Raw genomic sequence first — 21008 nt, 5'->3', positions numbered from 1 at the left:
GGAAGGTTTCCATGGGATTTGGATGCAGGTCTCTGGGGGAGAGGGGTCAGCTAACAATAATTAATTAGGCACTTTTGGTTTCAGGGCTGCTCTTTTATTGATTATAAACGAGAATGAGGTTTTTGGTGTTTATTTTTAGGCAGATTAAGCTTTGCAGTAAAAATCTTTTTTCTCTGTGTATTTAAACGTGTTCTTGAATTGCATGGCAAATTGGTTCTGTAAAGGCACTCTGCCTACGGGCAGAGTGGGAGCTTCCTCCCCAACCCGTTCCCCATGCTGGGAGCTCTCTCCAGGCTCTGGTTTGTAAAACTGTAGCCTCCCGTTCTTGCCTTCTTGCCATGTTCCTCATTTTAACCTAAGCCATAAATCTAGTAGATCTGTGACGTTTGATTCAGAGACAAACCCCACAGAAATCGCTCTCTGTCTTTTCTGGCTGAAGTTGGTGCTTTAAAGCACATTGGAACATCTTTATTGTAATTGCACTCTGGATATGTGGAAATGATGCGATTCTGCATTTCCATTTTGAGTTAATCTCGCATTAGCAAGTGTTAGAACTAGAATTAGTGGGGTTGGCATCTCATTCACTTTGGAAATGTTAAAAGGAAACATAAATTGCACAGTAAATTGCCATATTAGCATTTTAAAAGACTCTGAAATGTTTTAATTTGTTTAGGGCTGTGATGTCTTAAAAACAGTCTGTCTGCATCTCTCTCCCCTGCCACCATGTTTCTTGGCTGGGCTTGGTCCCAGTGGGTATGGGCTGTTGGATTTCATGCCTTGTCACGATGAACGTATTCAGTGTCTCTTGGAGTGTGGTATGTAGGAAGCTCAGCTTTGGAATAATGGAACTACTACTCCTTAAAAAATAGAAAGCAGAGGCCTTCTTGTGGGAAGATTCAGGGTGGGCGTGTGCATGGGCTCACATGTGCTCCTTATTTGCTGGCCGGTGGTTATTTCTCTGAAACCCTGAGAATCTGCCATCTCATTTGGACACCCTGGAGATGCATCTTGCCTCCTAAAGCACAGCTTCTCTTTTCGTGCCTCAGAGTTCTGAAATCGTCTGTTTGCACACATCAGTAGGAGGCTAACACAATACTTAGAATTTCTAATCACCATAAATTATGACCAGTATAATCAACATCAAGCGCACACACATTGTGAGTGTCTGCGTGCAGTGCTTAGATACGATCATATGTACTATTCTGGGTCTCGCAGACTAGTCAGTGTACGGACAGCTCAGCTGAAACAGATCAGCCCCTTTGGATTTTACGTGATCTGAGCGGCTCCATCCACTCTCCCAGCAGTTGCGTATTTCCAGGTGGAACTAGGCCTGGGACTTCCCCACTCCTCAAAGCACCTACCCATCTGGGAGGGAAACAAACACATTTCAGTTTTTTCTCGTTGGTTTGCCAGAGGCAGCACTTTTCTAGCTGTTCCACATCCACTTGGGTGGAACTGACAACAAAGGTACAATAGGAATTTACTGAGAAATCGGTGCATTTATTGAACTGCCTGTGTGTTGATAGCTGCATTCTGCAAATACTTGTGCACCTGGGTAACTTTAAGCACATGGGGAAGCCCCAGTGACTGCAGTGGGGGTTATTTAAATGCATAAATGTATTTGCATGTGTACATGCTTGCCCGGTTGGGTCATAGTCTTCCCTGGCTTACAGGGCGTGGGGTTTGAACAAGAAAGGTGCTGGCTGAGTGCAGAGTATTGTTATGTTTGGTGACAGGACCCTTCTCTGATATATGGAGAATTGTGCAGTGTTTACACTGACGAGAAAATTCTCTTGTCATGGGTTCCTTCTAGCTGGAAAATTACAGCATGACTTTGTCCAAGGACAAAGATTCCCCTGGGTCCTGAGTGCACTGCAGTCTGCCTTCACTTCACCCTGTTTCTCTTTCTTTTTTCTTGATTAATTTGTAAAGAAAAATACAGAAACAAACAATACACTGCTCTGAGATGGCACATAAGTGAATCCAGCAGTTGTAGTCAGAATAGTTGAAAGAATGGTCCAACCTCACTTCAGTGGAGTAAATAACTTTGTCAGCACAGAATGGGAGAACATCACCAAAATGTGATGTCCCGTGGCTGGCTGAATGCAGTTGTGCTGTCATGTGGTGTCATTACGAAAGCCAACACATTCCTCCATTTTTCTCAAGTGAAACAGTGCTGCTGGATTCCACTTGCAGCTGGGAGGCAGCGGATGGTTTAGAAAGCAGAGGCCAGGAGTCCCTGGGTGTGGCTTTACTGGGGGACATTTCTCCTGTAAAATGGGCTGTGTTCGAGATGCTATAGTTGAGGCTGAGGGGGCCCTTTTGTTCAAAACCCCAATGTTTAGTGGCTTCTCAGCTTTCAGAAAGTGCCCTTTCGGGCTAGGAGGGCTCAGGCTTTGTTTTACCCCCAGGTGCAGGTGTGCACAGGCCTGAGGGGGTTGAAGGACATCTGCCAGTTGTGTTTGAGTTGTGACTGTGACAATGTATTTTTCAGCTCCTAAGAGAGCTGCTGAGTTGCTTTTCCACATTCTCCATTCTGCAGGTGTTGTGTATTTTAAGCATGGTGAAGTGTAGGGTCAGAATCTAAATAAATAGGTGTTCTCCCAAGTAACTGCTTTGTTTGAAAAAGGCAGCCTTGCTTCTAGGTTGCTGTGACTGAAGAATCCTTTTGGGAAGAAATGTGCTGCTGAACTAGCAGTTCTGAATGCATCAGACCTGGCACAGTGATCCATCAAAGCAGTGATGGAAGCAGGGCGAGGGGTCGTTTGCACGTGGCAGATCTTTCTGGGTACTGTCCAGCAGATACAGCTTGCATCTGCTTCATGGGGTGAGCCCGGCTCAGCACCTTTGCCCTGCTCTTCAGTAGGGCCTCCCAGGATATCACACACCACAGGGCAATGTGACGTGTTATGTGACCAGTAATAAAGTGTAATGCAAAGGAACTGCTGCTCTGCCAGTGAGACCGAACCTTATAAATATGTTGGTTCGTGATCAAAGTCTAGCTTCTTCCTGTGTCCTTAGGTGCACGTCCTGTCTGCAGCAATGCCAAATGCTACCTCTGTTGCACGCTGAGGGGATGAAAAGTCTTTTTGTAGTGAATACACCAAAGGAGTCAGAGCTAAGATTGCTATGGAAACCTTAACTGAATTTCCGGACTTTGGGTCAGTGATTCAGCATTGCACAAGTGTATTATTTTGCATTTAGTACTGTCTGTGCCCATGTCAAAAGTACCTCTTAAGGAAAGCTGAGATTTAACAGCTTTGGTCTAGTGTAAGTTTTTGTCCTAGGAATGTGAGGGTCCCTAGGTACCTTCCTCCACGTGCCACATACGTGCTGGGTGTTCACGTGGGCTAGTCTATGTGGGGACATCCAGGAATGTTAATCTGAATTAATTAAGGTGTATATTTGAAGTGGATTAGTTAAACCACATTAAACCCTTGTTTGAACCCTCCTCCCACAAGTCAGAATTGAAGTGGGTTAATTCAGTTTAGTTTGTTTAACTTCAGAAGTGAATTAAGATACCGAATTAAGACCACTTTAATTCTGAATTAACAGCATCCACACAGTGGTTAATGTGGGTTAACTAATCCATTTCAAATTCACTCCTTTAGTTAATTTGGATTAATTTTCCTGACTGTCCCCATATACCCAAGCCTGTAGCTTTATACCACCAGGTGGTGTTAACCTGTCTTCTTTCTTTAGAGATGACTGAAGATGAACAGTTTGCACTGGCTCTGAAAATGAGTGAGCAGGAAGCCAGACAAGTGAACTGCCGGGAAGAGGAAGAAGAGGAGCTTGTGAGGAAGGCCATCGCCGAGAGCCTTAATGTAAGTGTGCCTTTGTACAGAGGCTCACAGAACTGTTGCTTCACATACTCCCTTTGGTCTCCATGCAGGAAAGGAGTCTTTACGGGGGCTAGTTCGTGTGGACTGACGGGAGAACTATAGCAGTCTGGGTGACTTGTAAGGCACGTGGGGACTAACCTCGGTTGTTCCTTGTGTTGTTGTAAAAAGCAAATCTTTTGTTTTTCAGAGCTACCAGCCTTCAGATTCCCCTGCTGCGACCTCTGCACCACCTCCTGCACAGGCAACATGCGAGCCAGTGCAGAGCCACCCGGCTGAGATCCATGGAGCTGTGCCACCTTGCCCCGACTCCCCACGGTCAGAATGCAGCTCCCATTCCTGGAGCACAAAAGCTGACGGGAATGGACAGACAGATGTTGCCAAGAGCCCCCTTGTAGTGCTGACAAGGTTAAGCCAGGAAATAGTTGAAAGCTCACTACTATCCAGCATAATTGTATCTCCAGGGAAGAGCCAGCCTTTAACCAAGTCAAATGAAAAGCCTTCCTCACCAGCAAGAAGCCATTCCAGGGACATGTTACCCAGCCCTTCTGTGGAGGACCTGATCTCCCTGAGCCCCACCTTTGGCCGGTTTACTCCAGGCGCTTGGCAACTGACGCCTCGGAGACTGTTTTCAGGGTCGTGCAGCACTTCAAAAGCAATGGGTGGGGAACAAGACAAGCAACCTCTGGCCAGCACTAGAAGTTCTGCGGGAGAGCCCACGGCTGGCAGCTCAGCAGTGCTCCGGAAGGGCAGGACCTGGGAGCTGGGTGGCATTCCAAGGAAGAGCTGTGGAGCAGGAGGCCCTGAGTGTGCACCACAACGTGGGCACCGTGGGCAAGGCTCTGTTTGTGCTGAGCACGTGGAACGGAATGAGGTGCCTGACAACGCACCCGAGCTTTGTACACTGAGCATGGCTGATGAAAAGTGCAAGCAGGAAGATGCTAGAGACACAGTGCACTATTACTGGGGTATTCCATTCTGCCCCAAAGGGGTGGACCCAAACCAGTACACCCAAGTCATCTTGTGCCAGCTGGAGGTGTACCAGAAGAGCCTGAAGCAGGCGCAGAGGCAGCTCTTGCAGAAGAAGGAGTTTGGTGATCCAGTTGTGCCCTGCTCTTCTCCCCTGAGCCAGAATGAGCATGGGAAAGGGGAGCGAATAAACAGGGAAAATGGTGTTCCCGACGACACACAAGATGGCAGGAAGGAGCCAGAGAGTGCTGCCTGGCTTCTCGCCACAAAGAACAGGGAGCCCGAGCAGAATCCAGGGCAGAACTTGGAAGAGGAAAAGAACTCTACGTCCGAGGATGAACCAACCACCAGCTATTGCCAGGTAACGGAGTCAGCTTGTACGTATTGTACATATAGGATGAGCAGGGGGTGCTAATGCTCTTGACTTCTGTCTAGGGGCCAACCTGTGCAACGGACCAGACACCAGCAAAGGTCGGTGCCTTTCATTTCTAATGTTTGTGCCCCTGTGGCTCCCTTCCCCAATCAGCACCTCAGCCATAGGAGAGGAGAGGGCCCCTCTGCTGCGTGCTCAGCTCCCGGACTTCGCCGAGCACCACAGGGCATTGCCACATGTAGAGCAGCCTGCCTGGCAGCACTCCAGAGCAGCACCCGCTCCTTCTAGAGCTTCAGCCCTCGGGATACAGAGCTGCTGAGAGAGCAGAGCCTTAGAGCAATCCCAAGCAGGGCTGGCAAAGCGCATGTGAGTGGGGCCCAGTGACCTGTGGCACCACAGCTTAATTGCCCGCACGAGCTGTCCGGGCGGAAACGTGGTTCCAGGCTGATGGCCTGGCCTTTTCCTCTTGCATTACAGGCAGGTTTGTGGGTGGGGCCCCTATACCGTTGTACTGACCTTTTTCTCTTACGTCCTTTCTACTGCAGACCATAGAGTGAGCTGCTCCAGAGTAACTGTGTGTGTGTGCTGCTTGCCAAGGGTTGTCTGTGGTAGCAGGTGCTGTCCTGGATTGGGGAGTTTGTTTGCAGTGTTAGTCTGCCTGGCCCGAGTTGTTCTGCCTGACGGACACTAGGTGTCAGTGTTTGCCACTTTTCAGGGCTCTGTTGGCAGTGCTGAAGACAGCTTTCTGTCATTGCGAAGTTTAAACAGATTGCATGTCAGATGAAGTATTTATTACTGCTGTATTTTAGCTTTGTGTCAGCCTTTTCCAACCCTCATTTTTCATAATGACTTACTCCCAGATCATTGTACAATTGTATCTTCTCTGTGACGGCAGCCTCAGCTCTGTTCCTCTTTCCAAGTGTATTTGATCATTGACCCCAGTTGATAGAAAGATACTTACCTTGTTCTGTGATATTTATATTCTCTCTGGTAATATTGAACACTCTCAGGAAAAGCATCATGTTTGCATTTTCTGTAGAACGTAGAAGTGCCATGCAGTCTGTGCTCAGCCTTTGTTTCTTTCTTTCTTGGGCTTGGATTTGGAGGCTATATTTAAACAAGCCTTAAAGGTGACCTGCAGAGGGGAAAAATTGGCCTTGTGCCCTTTTTTGGCTTCTTTATGATGGATACAAAGGACCCAAGAGATTTGTGTCACAAGCATTTTTTTCTCCTCATCTTTTCCATTAGAAATTCAGGTCTTGTTGAACTTGGAAGGCTCTGTGGTGACTGGCGAACTAATGAAATTATGGGATCAAAAGACACTGGAAACTGCAGCAATTGAGAGAGGAAGGAGGGACTTTTAATCAGATTGTTTAAAACTTGGGGGCGGGGGTGTTAATACATATGTAACCCTAGTGCCTAATGAACTTTGGAAGACAAGATGTCTCAGAGACGCAAGGCAGGAGCTCACAGTGCACGTCTTCTGAACCCCCAAGGGGCTTCCAGCAAAGCCAGGGAAGAGCAGATTCGACCCTGCTGATATTTCTAAGGGGGGAAAGCCTGAAAACTTTTCTGTGAAACCCAGAGCACAAAACCCTGCAGGTCTTTATCTGCCATAAAGAAGCAACCCCCCAAAAAAGAGCATGCAGTTCATTTTACAGTCTGCTTTCTGGTCCCCTTTCCCGATGCTAACCGAAGAGTAGAACCCCCCTCCCATTCACCTTGAGCCACTGCAGGTGATCTGCTGCCAGGTTCAGGATATTTACAGCTCACCTGAGCCTTGTCTACGCCCCTTTTTCTGTCAAATTTCCCACCGCTGCTGCCACAGATTTTACTTCACTGCCGGCGGTGGTGCTGGGAACCCAAGGCCAGTGCAGTTCTGAACCTGTTCAGAGTCGGCTGCCGGTGCCTTCCCACGGCGGTAACTGGGGTGGAGCTGACCGCAGTGGTGGGAAATTCTAGGCCCAAACTCCTGGTGTCGTCACAGCCTGGAGGGGGGGTGACCAGATGTTCCAATATTAGGGGCTTTGTCTTATATCGGCAACTATCCCTCCTCCCCCTGAAAAAAAAGTGTCCCGATTTTTCACACTTGCTGTGTGGTCACCCCACCTGGAGGTTCCCCACCCCCGGGTCAGGCTGCTCTTTGTGGTCGGCTTGTGTCGCTGGGGGAGCTGCTGGCCGTCCCACCTGTCACGGAGTATGGGGGACTCAGGGCCCTGCACCCCCGGCTTCCTGCGATTCACCATGACTCTCAGCCAGCCAGTAAAGCAGAAGGTTTATTTAGACGACAGGAATACAGTCCAAGACAGGTCTTGCAGGCACAGACAACAGGACCCCCCTCAGTTAGGTCCATCTTGGGGTCCGAGGGCGCCCCAGCCCCCTTGGGAGGTCAGAGCCCCGTCTCCCTCCCAGCCACATCACCAGCCAGCTCCTGAAACTCTGCCTTCAGCGACCCCTCCCCCAGCCTTTGTTCAGTTTCCCGGGCAAAGGTGTCACCTGGCCTCTAACCCCTTCCTGGGTTCTCATGTTACAGGCTCAGGTATTCTCCGTTGGTCAGTCTCCCATCCCCCAACGCAGACCATCCTAGCCACACTCCCCTGTCAGCATCCAAAGCCCACAGTAAGAACAGTCCCATTCAAAGACCACATTAAGAACAGTCCCAGTTCGTCACACCACCACACCCACTTGGAGCGGTAACTGCTTTTCTGCCAGTTCCTCTGTGATCAACCCCTCTCCCCTGGTGCCGTGCCGAGGAACAGTGCTTGTGGTACCCTTCTGTACACTGCCCTGTGACCCAAACCGGGCGAGAGACCTCCTGTGTCGGTTCATTCCATTACCGGCCCCTTGATTGTCCACAAATTGCCAACGAGCCCCGTCACATTTGGCTAATCAGTGTTGTCAGAAAAACTCACCATTTTCAGGCTCTTATGAACAAAGTTCAGAGTGAATTGAATCGATTCCTTCCTATTTTTCAAAGCCTTTCCCACAGGCAGGCAGATTTCTGGTCTCTGAAAGGTTTACACAGAGCGTTCCCTCTGTAACTGAACGGCGGGAAGGTAGCTTGGAAAATCTCAGCCAGCTCTGGAGAATGAGGAACTGGCTGCTGCTGGCCTGTGTTTTATTTATGATCAGCATTATTTCCTTTCCAGGCCTCCCAGGCGCTATTTGCGGAGGACATGCCTGAAGATGGGGAACCAATGCAGATTACACAGAGGTGAGGAGCAGGGGTCAGTTCAGAGCATTGGTTCCTGGACACACCACCCTGCGCCCCAGGCAGGAGAGTGCTCTGGGAGTGCTGCGGGCTGCACTTGCTGCTGATAGGTGTCGCTGGACGGTGCCAGCCAGAGTCAGCTCAGAGACAATGGGGAGAGGAGAACTCTCATTGTTGTTTGACGACAGCATCCCGACATGGGCTAGGACTGTGCAGGGCAGCTGAGCGGACGTGATCCTTGCCCTGGGGAGCAGCAGTCTAATCTGACCGGACGTAACAGAGCAATAGAACGGGCTGGGGCGGTAAGGATGAGACACAGCAGTAGGATCGCATGGTCTTTCCAGGAAGGCAAGTATGCAGAGAGTCTATTAAAAAGAGATTTCTTTGAAGAGGAAAGAACAGGGGGGAAGGCAAAGAAAATGTCGTGCCAGAGACAGTGCCCCCTGTGTGCCCTAGATGGAAACCGCACTCCAGGGAAGCCAATCCAGGCCTCAGCCGGTGGCGGGAATGGGCCATGGCAACACGATTCTCCTCTGATTTTACCTCTACCCCTTTGTCCGGTAAAACCAGGCTCTGAACAGGACCCTAGGAGCATTGGCTTCTGGTTGCCCTCTCTCACTGCAGGGCTAGGAGACATTGGCTGGGGTGGTTTGCAGTTAGTGCAGACTAGATAAACTCTGAGCGGCAGGCATATGGGGAGGACTTGGGGAACAATTTACTAGAGAGGTTTCAATATTTGCAGGCATTGCAAGCCCAGCTGTGGGAAGCTGCTTGATTCTCATGGTACTTTAAACTACTTTTATAGTTCAAAATGCTTTTGGCGTAAAGCTGCTGCCTTTTCCCTGCCTGCTCCCCACTCTCTTCTCCCCCTCATTGATCTGGCAGTATTTGGGCTGAACACCTGAGCTTAGGGGCAGGGCTTCCAAAGCCAGCTGGCTGCTCACCTCGCGCCAGTAGGAAGCTCGCCCGGCGGAGCAAGGGGACCTACGCTGCCTGGCTTCTGCAGAACTTTAGCAGTTTTTAAAAAATGCAGAAAGTGTCTAGCCCTTATGGCTGTGAAGAAAACCTTCAGGTGTGAACCCATGCAATGCTGGCCCCTGTTGCCAAGCAGAGCTTTCCCAGGCAGCAGAGGCGGTGAAATAAACCAGACTCTGGTAAGTTTCGTGGCTGCTGAAATGTGCTTGGGGAGTATGCCCTGTTTAGGCTACTACCAGTTGTGTCAATTTCAATCTGTTGCTGCTTGAAGCTGGTGGTGACAGTGATCCCCTGAAAGAGGCTGACTGGTGGAGCCTTCCCTCCCTTCGGAGCAGCAGGAGGCCCTGTGGTTGGGACATGAAGGAAGAGGCTGCTCCTACCCCCTGTTGCCAGATGGGGGACAGGAGGGTGGAATGTTTCAGGTACCCAGTAGCCAGAGCCTGTTTCAGAAGGTGCGGCTCCCTAGCAGAGTCCAGGGCAGCAGCTGGGCTGGATGCTGGCTTCGCAGCATAAGGGGTTCCAGAGGGCTCCTGTGTGTCCAGGTAGCAGGTTTAATCCTCTGTTCGATCTGACCCGTGGGCAGCTGACGTGCCAGAACGTGGCCCCGTGAATGCTACAGTGCAGCCGATGGCTGCTCTCTTTTGGCTCAAGCTTCACCACTGCCTGCTGTGACTTCTCATTTCAGCAGACAGCCCCTGTGTGTGCAGATAATGGTGGCTGCAGTCTTCTGATTTGTGGGCACATCAAGCGAGCTCTCTGGCTGCTGGCAATGTGCCAGTGCAGCCCTTTGTTGGGCAATGTCTGGGCATGCTGGTCAGCCAGCTGCTGCGGCAGCTACAGGAGACCCCCTGCTCGGGTGTGGGGCGCCTGTCGCAGCAGTAGCAGAAGTCACACAGGCGTTTGAGCCCCACACTTGGTGCAGAGCGCAGCGGATCGGACTGTGAAGGAATGGTTCTGTGCTTTGTACTCAGAGACAGGTGATGTAGCAAGCACTGTGGTTTGACTTTAAATTGATTAGCCCATTTTATAACTGTCATAGTAAGTTGTTTTGTGAGCATCTTTTTGAAGTCACCCCGGTGTTACACACGCAGTAAACCATGTTCAGCTTGGGCTCATAACAAATGGTTTGAGATGGTTTCTTTAGAAAGAGAAGTTACTTGGGGTTTCCGCTCAGAATTTGGTTATTTGTCATAAATCGATGGTGGCTGTTTCCTCCTCTCTAGGTGTGTTGGTTAAGTTAAATAAATCTTTGATTTGCTGGTGTGGGGATTCATGCTTTTAAAGAGTGTTCTTGCATACTGGCTGAGGGGGTCAGCATGAGGAACAGACTTACTCAGCAATGGCTTCCTGTTTCAGAAAGAGATTGCACTCCAGCGAGAAAATGGAGGAACTGGAAGGTCAAACAGAGGAGCCAGACATGGTTAAACACTGCACAAAAGAGCCACTAAGCTAACATTGGCAGGACTTTGCTGTAGGGAAGCTTTGAGTAGTATCACGTTCCTGCTGCGCTAGAAAGCCCTGTACAGGGATAAAAAGAAGAATTAGCAGTAAGGATGGGGAGAAAGAGGAGTACAGTGTCAAGCAAACCTCCTCCTCTTTTGTCTCCAACGAGTTCCTTGATATAGGTAAGGAAGCACTGCTACCCGCAGAACTTCTAGAACTGAGAACAGAAAGGATCAAAGGCATCTTTTAGTTCTGAGCCGATATTTTTACTCCTCTCACATGACACAATGACCCTCCAGATCCTTTTATCATGGGCTTCTAGGAGAGGGAAGTTCCTTTCAGCCATGTGGCGTTGCATGGCATTTTAAACCTGTATGTTTGTTAGTTCTCCGGGTCCTTTCTGGTGGTCAGACAGTAATTAGCCAAAGATCCTGGAGTGTGTGTGTGTGACCCAGCTGCATGCTGTGACATTGATTGATTTGATTTGACATGTGTGTGTTTGCTTTGATAGCATTTCTGCCTTGACCCCATTTGGCAGTAAGAGGAGCCCAGACATTGCCACGGAGAGCCCTGCTGAAGAAGAGATCACGGTTTGCCCTGGTAAGAGCCATATTGAAATGTACTGAACTTTGCACTGGAAAGGACACATCATATGCTCTTTAAATCCCCCATTGTTCTCCCAAAAGGGGAGCCCAGCATTTTTCTCTCTGTTTTTATTCATTGAGAAAAACCAAGATTTCTCCCCCAGCTGTGTTTTCACAGAGCTGAAATTCATGTGGCTGGTTTGTTTCTTTTCTTGGTTGTGCAATCTGTGTTTGCCTCTTGATTTAAAGCAGAACTTCCATCCTGAGAAACTTTCCAATCTATCCAGCTGAACCCCGGGGTACTAAGGAACTAGCTGAAGCAATCTCAGAACTGTTAGCGAATATCGTTGACAGCTCATGGAGGATGGGTGAGGTCCCAGAGGACCGGAGAGGGCAGACAGGGAAAAAAGGGGAACAAAGAGGACCCAGGGAATTATAGACCAGTCAGCCTGACTTCAATACCTGGAAAGATACTGGAACAAACTATTATACGATCTATTTGTGAGCACCTAGAGGATAACAGGTTATAAGGAACAGCCAGTGTAGATTTGTCAAGAACAAAATCATGCCAAACCAATTTAATTTCCTCCTTTGACAGGGTTATTGGCCTAGCTGATATGGGGAAGCAGTAGATGGGATATATCTTGATTTTTAGTAAGGCTTTTGAATGCAGTCCCACATGATATTCTCATAAGAAAACTGGGGAAATGCGGGCTAGATGAAATTGCTGTATGGTGGGTGCACAACTGGTTGAAAGTCTGTATGCAAAGAATAGTTATTAATGGTTTGCTGTCAAACTGGGAGGGTGCATCTAGTGGGAATCCTGAAGAGGCTGGTCCTGGGTCCTGTACTATTCAGTATTTTCATGAATTACTTGGATAGTGGAGTGGAGATTATGCTTGTAAAATTTGCAGCTGACACCGAGTTGGGAGGGGTTGCGAGCACTTTGGAGGACAGAATTAGAATTCAAAACAACTTTGACAAATTGGAGAATTGGTCTGAAATCAACAAGATGAAAATTCAGTGAAGACAAGTGCAGAGTACTTCACTTAGAATGGAAAAATCAAATGCACAACTACAAAATGCAGAATCACTGGGTAGGTGGCAGTGCTGCTAAAAAGGATCTGGGGTACAGTGGGTCACAAACTGAATGAGAATCAGCAATGTGATTGTGACAAAGTAGGAGGTTATTTTCTTAATGTTTTGCATGAATACTGTGTGTGCCTCATTTTCCCTGTGTATTAAACAAATACCTAGGTGGCGGGACAAGGGTGTGTGATTTTTGCTGAGACCCGAGTGGGTAGGTGGGGCTGCCTCTAGCTGCCTGCATGCAGATAATGACCAAAACACTCCGAACCTGGCAACTGATGGCCGGGGGCCCTCTCCCTAGGAGCCCGCCAGCTGCAACAAGTTGGAACCAGGAAAGAGGTGACGACGAGGTGACCCTTTTGCCCAGAAATGAGACAAAGGACAGAGGAGGGGCAATGGGTGTGTCTGAGGCCGGGCCCCTGAAAGCGAGTCAGTCTCCTGGTTTGGGACTCGAGGTGGGATGGGGAGAGCCAGCACCCTAGGGTCTGGATTCCTCCCCCCAGATGGACTTTGCTGAAAGTTCCTGATTTCTGGGCTAACAAGCTCTGTTCTACGCTGTGTTCCTGTTGACTAATAAATCTTCTGTGTTACTCACTGGCTGAGAGTTACTGCTGACTATGGAGTTGGGGTGCAGGGCCCCTTTGGAGCAGTGTGAGGCTCCCCCAGGTGTCCCAGCCAGGGGAGCTCACGGGGTGAACAGGGCCCTGACCACTCCGAGGTCAGACCCTGGAAGCGCTGAAGCTGAGCAGGCTTCTTGCCCTGAGGGAGGAGAGACTGTGCTAGAGTAGGGTTGCCACCTTTCTAATCACACCAAACCGAACACCCCTGCCCCGGCCCTGCCCTACCCCACTCACTCCATTCCCCCCTCCCTTTGTCGCTGGCTCTCCCCCACCCTCACTCACTTGCTCATTTTCACCAGACTGGGGCAGGGGCTTGGGTTGCGGGAGGGGGTGAGGGCTCCGGCTGGGGGTGCAGGTTCCAGGGTGGGGCCAGAAATGAGGGGTTCAGGGTGCGGGAGGGGGCTCCGGGCTGGGACGGTGGATAGGGTGCAGGGGATTTGGGTGGGGCTGGGGATGAGGGGTTTGGGATGCAGAAGAGGGCTCCAGGCTGGGGGGTGGAGCTGAGGGGTACAGAGTGTGGGAGGTGGCTCCAGGCTGAGGCAGGGGGTTGGGGTGCAGGAGGGGTGTGGGGTGTGGGCTCCAGGAGGGAGTTTGCGTGCGGGAGGGAGCTCAGGGCTGGGGCAGCGGTGTGGGAGAGGATGCGGGCTCTAGAGTGGGACCGGGGATGAGGGGTTTGGGGTTCAAGAGGGGGCTCAGGCCTGAGGCAAGGGGTTGGGGTGCAGGAGGGGGTGAGGGCTCTGGCTGGGGATGCAGGCTCTGGGGTGGGACCGGGGCTGAGGGATTTGGGGTGCAGGAGGGGGCTCGGGCAGGGGGTTGGCGTGCGGGAGGGGGTGTGGGCTCCAGGCGGCGCTTACCTCAGGGGGCTCCTTGGAAGCGGTGACATATCTCTCCGGCTCCTAGGCGGAGGCATGGCCAGGCGGCTTTGCGTAGTGCGCGCTCACTGCCTCCGCCTGCAGGCGCCACCCCCGCAGCTCCCATTGGCTGCAGTTCCCGGCCAATGGGAGCTGCGGAGCCGGCACTTGGGGCAGGGACGGCACATGGAGCCTCCCTGGCTGTCCCTCCACCTAGGAGCCGAGGGACATGTTGCCGCTTCCGTGGAGCTGCACAGAGCCATGTTGGGAGCCTGCCAGACTTTTAACAGCCAGTCAGCGGTGCTAACCAGAGCCGCCGGGGTCCCTTTTTGACTGGGCGTTCCGGTAGAAAACGGGACACCTGGCAACCCTATGCTAGAGTCTTGCCTGATGTCACTCAGAGCGGTGCCAGAGCACCAAGCCTGTGACTCCGTGACAGTGATGCAGTTGTGAAAAATACTAATATCATTCTGGGGTGTCCCATGTCAGACACGGGAGGCCCGTTCTGCTCAGCACTGGGGAGGCCCCAGCTGGGGTGCTGGGTGGATCAACTGGAGAGAGTCCAGTGGAGAGCACCAAAAGTGATAAGTTTTAAAACCCTGGCCTATGAAGAAAGGTTAAAAAACTGGGCAAGTTTAGTCCTGGAAAAGAAGAGGGGACCTGATAAGTCTTCAAATAGATTAAGGGCTGTTATAAAGGGCACTGGTGAGTTGTCCTCCATGTCACTGAAGGCTGGACAAGAAGCAATGGGCTTCATCTGCAGCCCGGGAGATTGAGGTTGGATATTAGGAAAATCTGTCTAACTCTCAGGGTAGTTAAACTCTGGAACAGGCTCCCAAGGGAGGCTGTGGAATCTCCGTCCTTGGGGTTTTTTAAGAACCAGTTGGGCAAACCCCTGTCAGGGCTGGTCTAGGGTTACTTGGTCCTGTCTCAGTGCAGAGGGCAGGTTAGGTGACCTCTGGAGGTCCCTCCCAGCCCTGTGTCTCTAAGGCTATGTCTACACTACTGCGTGAATAACGTAGCTGGAGTCGACGTACCTTAGGTCGAGTTACCGCGGGGTCTACACCGCGGGGGGTCGACGGGAGAAACTCTCCTGTCGACTTACCTAGAGTACAGAGGTCGACTGGAGAGTGATTTGCTGTCGATTTGGCGGGTCTTCACTAGACCCGCTAAATTGACCGCTGCTGGATCGAGGTAAAAGGAATTTTCATCTCACATTTCATTAGCAAACTTGATTGGAACTGAATTGTTTGCTTTCTCCAGGCCCGTCTCTCCTCGTTGGTCCTGCACTGATGTCCTGATTCTGGCTTTTCACTCTGAAATCTGGAGGAGGAACAGTGAGGCCGAGAGGTTCCTTGCAGCTGGCTGGATGTGGCGCTTGTTGATATTGAAAACATGGGATGGCAGATGAGGCTCAGGAGAGGAGGGTGCCCATGTGACCAAGGGAATTCTGGGACTCTCTCTGCTGGGTTGGAGAGCTCCATTCTCGCACTGCACATGCTCTGTGGGTCCCATTTAGTCTCACTCCTGTGAAGCTGCAGCAGCTTTGTCCTTGCACTCTGTGCTGTGACGTGTAACCTCTCATCCAGCTGTGGGGTTACACATCTGCCAACATCTGGGAGAACTGGTTAGAAACCGTGAAACCCCTGTCAAGCGACGGGCTAAGCTCCCGGCGATCGCGAAGGCTCTAGGAGCTGCAGCCCACGCTGACATGGCAGACTTCTGTTTCAGAGACCCAGCCAAATCCATCGGAAGCTATTGAGCCAGAGAGAGAAGTGCTCCGTTCAGCCAGCAAAGATGCACCTCTGCAGGTAAGCGAGTCCCTGAAGGGGAAAAGCCAGAGAAGCGTCCCAGCTCCAGACCATGTTTACGCTAGCGGGCGTTCCAGCAGTGCAGCTCCGGGTCTGTGGCCAGACTGCAGTGACAGAGGGTGTTCTGTTGCGGTAGGAACTCCACCTCCAGGAGCAACACTAGCTAAGTCCATAGAGCTTCCTTCCATCAGCCTAGCTGTGTCTAGACCAGAGCTTAGACTGGCATAGCTACAGCACTCGGGGGGGCACTTTTCACCCCCTTGAGCGCCGGCCTATGTTGACTTTAGTTTAAGTGTAGACCAGGCTCCAGGCCTCTATCAAACTGGAAATCCTCACGCTCCACCAGCAAACTCTAGTGGGTTCCCCAAGATCAGAGGAGGGTGTATACCTCTGACACTAGGGCCCTAACACCCCTCCCTGATTCCCCAATCCCAGCCACTGGCCCCATGCCTGCCGGGAGCTCCCTTCGGAGCACCTGGATCAGCTGAGGTGGTTGCTGCTAATTCCCATGGTTGGGCTGCAGGAGGGGAGCCAGTTGCTTGCCCTGAGGCGAGAGGGACGGGGCCAAGGGGTATCAGTGCTGCTGGGTATCTGAGACTCCCTGCTATGACTGAACTTGCACTTTGGTAATCTCAGGGGTGAGGCTGGGACTCTGAAGAATCTATTAAACCAGGGGGCATGCTGCAAACCTTGCTTGTCCCCCAGTGTTCTCGGAGGGGATTGAGTGGGGAGGTTTGATTTTGCTGGGTTGGATTGAGCCAGAGAGCCCAGGTCCCGTGTGGAGCCCAGAGAGGAGTGGAGCAGAGCGCCTGGGGACAGCACAGAGCCTTGGCTTTTATAAAATGAAATACATTAATCCAGGGCCAGGCCATTCTCGAGGCCTCATTGTGGAATTAAGCAGGGCTTTGAAGCTGTGCTCCGGCTCCGCTCTAGCTCCAGGCAAAAACTTGCAGCTCCACTGCTCCGGAGCTGCTCCAGGCTCCGCTCCAAAGCCCTGGAACTAGGTGCTGTCTCCCCATGCCTGTGGTGCCACACCTGGGCAGGTGTCTCAGCAATGACAGCTGGCTTCTGGAGCTGCTTCTGAAAATGCTCCTTTGGGTATTAATTTACAGAGGAAAACCAAAGGGGTCCCAAGTGCTGCTCCGGCAGGGGACATGAGTGAGAAACAAGTTCAGGGAGTCTACAGCGCGTCTTTGTCATGGGCTCTTAGCAGCCCAGAGTCTGTTCTCTTGGGCCTCTCGTCTGGCCGCACCTCAGAGCACGGCACATCTGTGAGATAGTGCAGCCACCGCTGTGCACGGGACACCAGTGCTCATGCAGCCTTTGGCAGAGTCGGGATCATGGCCAGGACACTGGGCTCGTCCCTTACAACGTTTAGATAGTGCCCGTGGAGTCTCCTGCTTCCGTGTCGACAGCTAGTGGCTCCGATGTCAGTGACAGAGCACCTCGCACTAGAGCACGTACCTTCCTGGGCATGGGCATTGCTCTGCAGCGCTAATGCTGGCAGTAGGCCCAAGGCCAGGGTCGGCTCTGAGCTTTCAGCCTTCTAGGCCAGAAGCAGAAATGCCTGTTGCTTGGCTCGGGGGTTAGCAACAGCCAGAGCCTTCTCCCAGCTAGTGTCCAGGCCTGAGCCTGCCCTGGAACTTGAGACCTCCGGGTGGGTGCTCAGGCACTGCTGCTTGCAGGCTGCGCTCTCCTACCCGAGAGCAGACCAGGCCTGGCTCGGCCGCGTGCAGTTACCGGTTCCAAAAGCCATTCTCGTAAGGCGCTGCACAAGCCATTTCGGGAGCCGGCTGACAGTTTTTGTTATACGCTGTTGTATTTACATTTAAAATGAGTTATTTACAGCGAGAGTGTAAGTGGTGTGTTTGGACACCTGGTAGTTGCAAAAGACGTGATCTTTACGATTGCTTTTCAAGTGGAAATGAGAAGGAGCAGCGCCTGCTGTTGTCTCCTCACATCTGCATGTGTCGTCTGATTAGGGTAACACCGATCTGATCTGAGCTTTCATATTCAGCATGTCTGATTTTGTATTGGCATGTCCTCATGACTCGCTAAAGTCTAACGAGGCAGGGAGCCGGAGAGGGAAAACGGCGTGGAAGTGCCGGTGCCGTAACTGGGAAGTCGTTGAACTACCCACAGTAGAACTGAGAAACGTTTGCTTGGAAAGGCGCTTTGTGTGGGGTTTGCCTGCGAGGCGTTCTGTGCTGAGAGCCTGTCGGCCAGCAATCCCAGGGCAGTTCCTGAGGTGCCTTGTGAGCTACAGCCCAGGCCTGCAGACTCTCCCGCACACTGACGTGGGTGGGGCTCGTGACGCAAGCGCAGGAAGGGAGTCCAGGAGTGGGCTCACTCCTGGCAGTGCAGATTCTTACTCAGTGACAGAACATGCGGCGGGGGTTGAGCAGCCAGCCTGACCCGAATTATGGTTTTCCTGGAATTGCACCGTTAGAAGGAAGTAACATCAGTTCCTCAGCTGACTCACTGGCTAGCCCTGCTACAGCCACCTCTGCATTCTGCCTCTGCAAGTTCCTTCTGGCTAGTTAACAATTACACAGAGCAGCCCTGGTTGTGGAAAGCAGGGTCGGTCCTTGGCTTAAAGGTTCAGGAACCTCCGTGGGAGGCCGCCTCGGTAGACCTTTCTTAGGCAGCAGCGGTCAGACTGCCCCTCTCCCAAGCTCTGCTAGGTTAAGGCTCAGTCTGCGTTGCAGAGAGTTGCTAGCACTGAGATGCAGAGGCTGGGGGCAGGTGACGCCAGACACGCAGGCAGCCTGACCGTTTTAGATCACAGAGTACTAGAGAAAAGCCAGGATTGGTAACTTTTAGTAACAGATTGTCAACCCTATCGCCTTTATCTTTCCCCTTTGCCTCTGTCCCTACCCCCATTACCGGGAGTGGAGACTGGAGGAACCCGGTGTAAACGTGCCTCTGGGGGTCATGACTGAGAATGTCAATGTCAGGACGCCCTGCTGAGAAATAGGGCAAACACAACCCAAACTGGTGGTGGTTCTTTTATAAGATATACCAAAGCAGCCACAAAAGTAAACTCTTGTTTCACCACACTGGCTAACAAGAAAAGGTAAAGGCCGTTTCCGCAGTCATTCCAGTTCTTATATCATCACCAAAAACATTGGATTCAGAGGTGAGTGGTTCTTTACAACCAGTCTCATCAAATAATAGGTTCTTCTGATCCCAAAGGACCAGCCACACACCCAGGTCAATATATAACTTAGATCTTACCCCGAAATCACTCTGTGGCCAATCCTTCGGTATCTAAAATCTAAAGGTTTATTCATAAAAAGAAAGAAAGGTGAGAGTTAAAATTGGTTAAAGGAATCAATTGCAGTATCTCCTCACTTAAAGTCGTCCTGGTTAACGTTTCGTTGTTACGTTGCTGAGCAATTAGAGAACATGCTTGTTTAAAGTTGCGCAATGCTCCGTCGTTTGGCAGCTGCCTGCTTTGTCCATTGCTTGCAGGAAGAGCAGCCTGTTGCAGCTAGCTGGTGGGGGCTTGGACCCAGGGTGGACTGGCAGCCCCCCATCAGCTCCCCACTCCCCTAAGTTCCCTGTGTGGCAGCCGCCCAGCAGGCTAGCAATTGCCGGCAGTTCAGCTGTCCCTCCCCCACGGCCGTGTGCTGTTCCTGCCCTCTGCCTTGGAGCTGCTCCCTGAGACTCCTGCTTGCTGTGTGGGGTGGGGAAGAGGGAGGCTAATGTCAGGGTGTCCCCCTCCCCCTACTCCTGCCCCCCGCTTACCCCATCTCCATAGAGGGGGCGGGGGGACGGGACACGACAGGGCTCAGGACAGAGGGAGCTTTCTGGCAGCAGCTGCCTTCTCAGCTTGCTGATCTACTTAAAAAGGCAATGTACTTAGAGTGGGGTCAGCGTACTTAAAGGGGCAATGTGCATCTCTCTCACACACACACACGGTGTGTGTCTCTCTCTGCCATGCTGTCTCCCCTCCCTCCATTCATGCTGCCTTGTAGAGTGTGAGGCTACATTAACAACAATGTGTTAACCCTTGAGGGCTCAGCCGAGTGCTAGTTTCTCATTTAGTGGTAAGGCACTCCCTGGAAATATCCCACCCTCTGACTTCACCACCTCAACCAAGCTTCACAATCAGCATTGCTGTGTACAGTATTAAATTGTTTGTTTAAAACTTATTACTCTGTGTGTGTGTATATATGTGTGTATATATATATATAAAAATATAGTCTTTTGTCTAGTGAAAAAAATGTCCCTGGAACCTAACCCCCCCCCCCCCCCATTTACATTAATCTTATGGGAAAATTGGATTTGCTTAACATCGTTTCGCTTAAAGTCGCATTTTTCAGGAACGTAACTACAACATTAAGCGAGGACTTACTATACATACAGTAATGGCAAAGTTCTTGGTTCAGGCTTGTAGCAGTGATGGAATAAACTGCTGGCTTAAGTCAAGTCTCTGGAACATCCCCAGCTGGGATGGGTCATTCAGTCCTTTGTTCAGAGCTTCAGTTTGTAGCAAGGTCCCTCCAGAGGTCAGAAGCAGGATTGAAGACAAAATGGAGATGATGATGATGATGCCTTTTATAGTCTCTTGCCATGTGGCCTGTGCTTCCTCTGTTCCGACCACAAGCTACCCAGCACATGGCTTGGAAGCCTTAGAGTTCTGCGTAGGCATGTTCCTGCATGTCTTGCTGAGTCACAAGATGTATCTGCCTTCTCTCAATGGGTCAGTTGTATTAGCTGATGGTCCTTAATGGGCCATCAGTGCTGATGCCAAACTGTCTGGGGGTGTCACCCAGAAGCATAGCACAAGTTTGAAATACAGACATACAGACATATCTATACCTCATAATACAAAGGTGATACAAACATATAAACAAGATGATCATATCTAGCAAATTATGACATTTTTGTAAAAAGAACAGGAGTACTTGTGGCACCTTAGAGACTAACAAATTTATTAGAGCATAAGCTTTCGTGGGCTACAGCCCACTTCTTCGGATGCGAAAGCTTATGCTCTAATAAATTTGTTAGTCTCTAAGCTGCCACAAGTACTCCTGTTCTTTTTGCGGATACAGACTAACATGGCTGCTACTCTGAAACCTGACATTTTTGTAGATACCTTCCATGGCAGATCTGGCTGTGACCGGTGTCCCAGTGGAGGCCAGCTGTGGTCACTCCATTAGGGTGAACTGCAAAGAATGGGGCAGACAATCCCCAGAAAGCTGGTGGCTATTCCAGTACTTATAACTTCACAT

The 21008-nt window shown here is 50.9% G+C and overlaps 1 protein-coding gene across 1 annotated transcript in view; it reads left to right on the top strand.

Annotated features, from left to right (window-relative positions):
• The window catches only part of UIMC1 (ubiquitin interaction motif containing 1), a 61969-nt gene that overhangs the window by 29862 nt on the left and 11099 nt on the right, over positions 1 to 21008 (top strand). The window contains exons 4-9 of the mRNA XM_065409596.1: positions 3703 to 3827; positions 4033 to 5172; positions 5247 to 5282; positions 8334 to 8398; positions 11325 to 11413; positions 15689 to 15768. Coding sequence (XP_065265668.1) covers positions 3703 to 3827; positions 4033 to 5172; positions 5247 to 5282; positions 8334 to 8398; positions 11325 to 11413; positions 15689 to 15768 — 1535 coding nt within the window. The remainder of the gene's footprint in view (positions 1 to 3702; positions 3828 to 4032; positions 5173 to 5246; positions 5283 to 8333; positions 8399 to 11324; positions 11414 to 15688; positions 15769 to 21008) is intronic.

Source organism: Emys orbicularis, chromosome 8 (assembly GCF_028017835.1).
Source record: "Emys orbicularis isolate rEmyOrb1 chromosome 8, rEmyOrb1.hap1, whole genome shotgun sequence".
Classification (NCBI taxonomy): Eukaryota; Metazoa; Chordata; order Testudines; family Emydidae; genus Emys; species Emys orbicularis.
The sequence above is the reverse complement of the archived record's forward strand: the minus strand, read 5'-3'. Positions and strand labels throughout refer to the sequence as shown.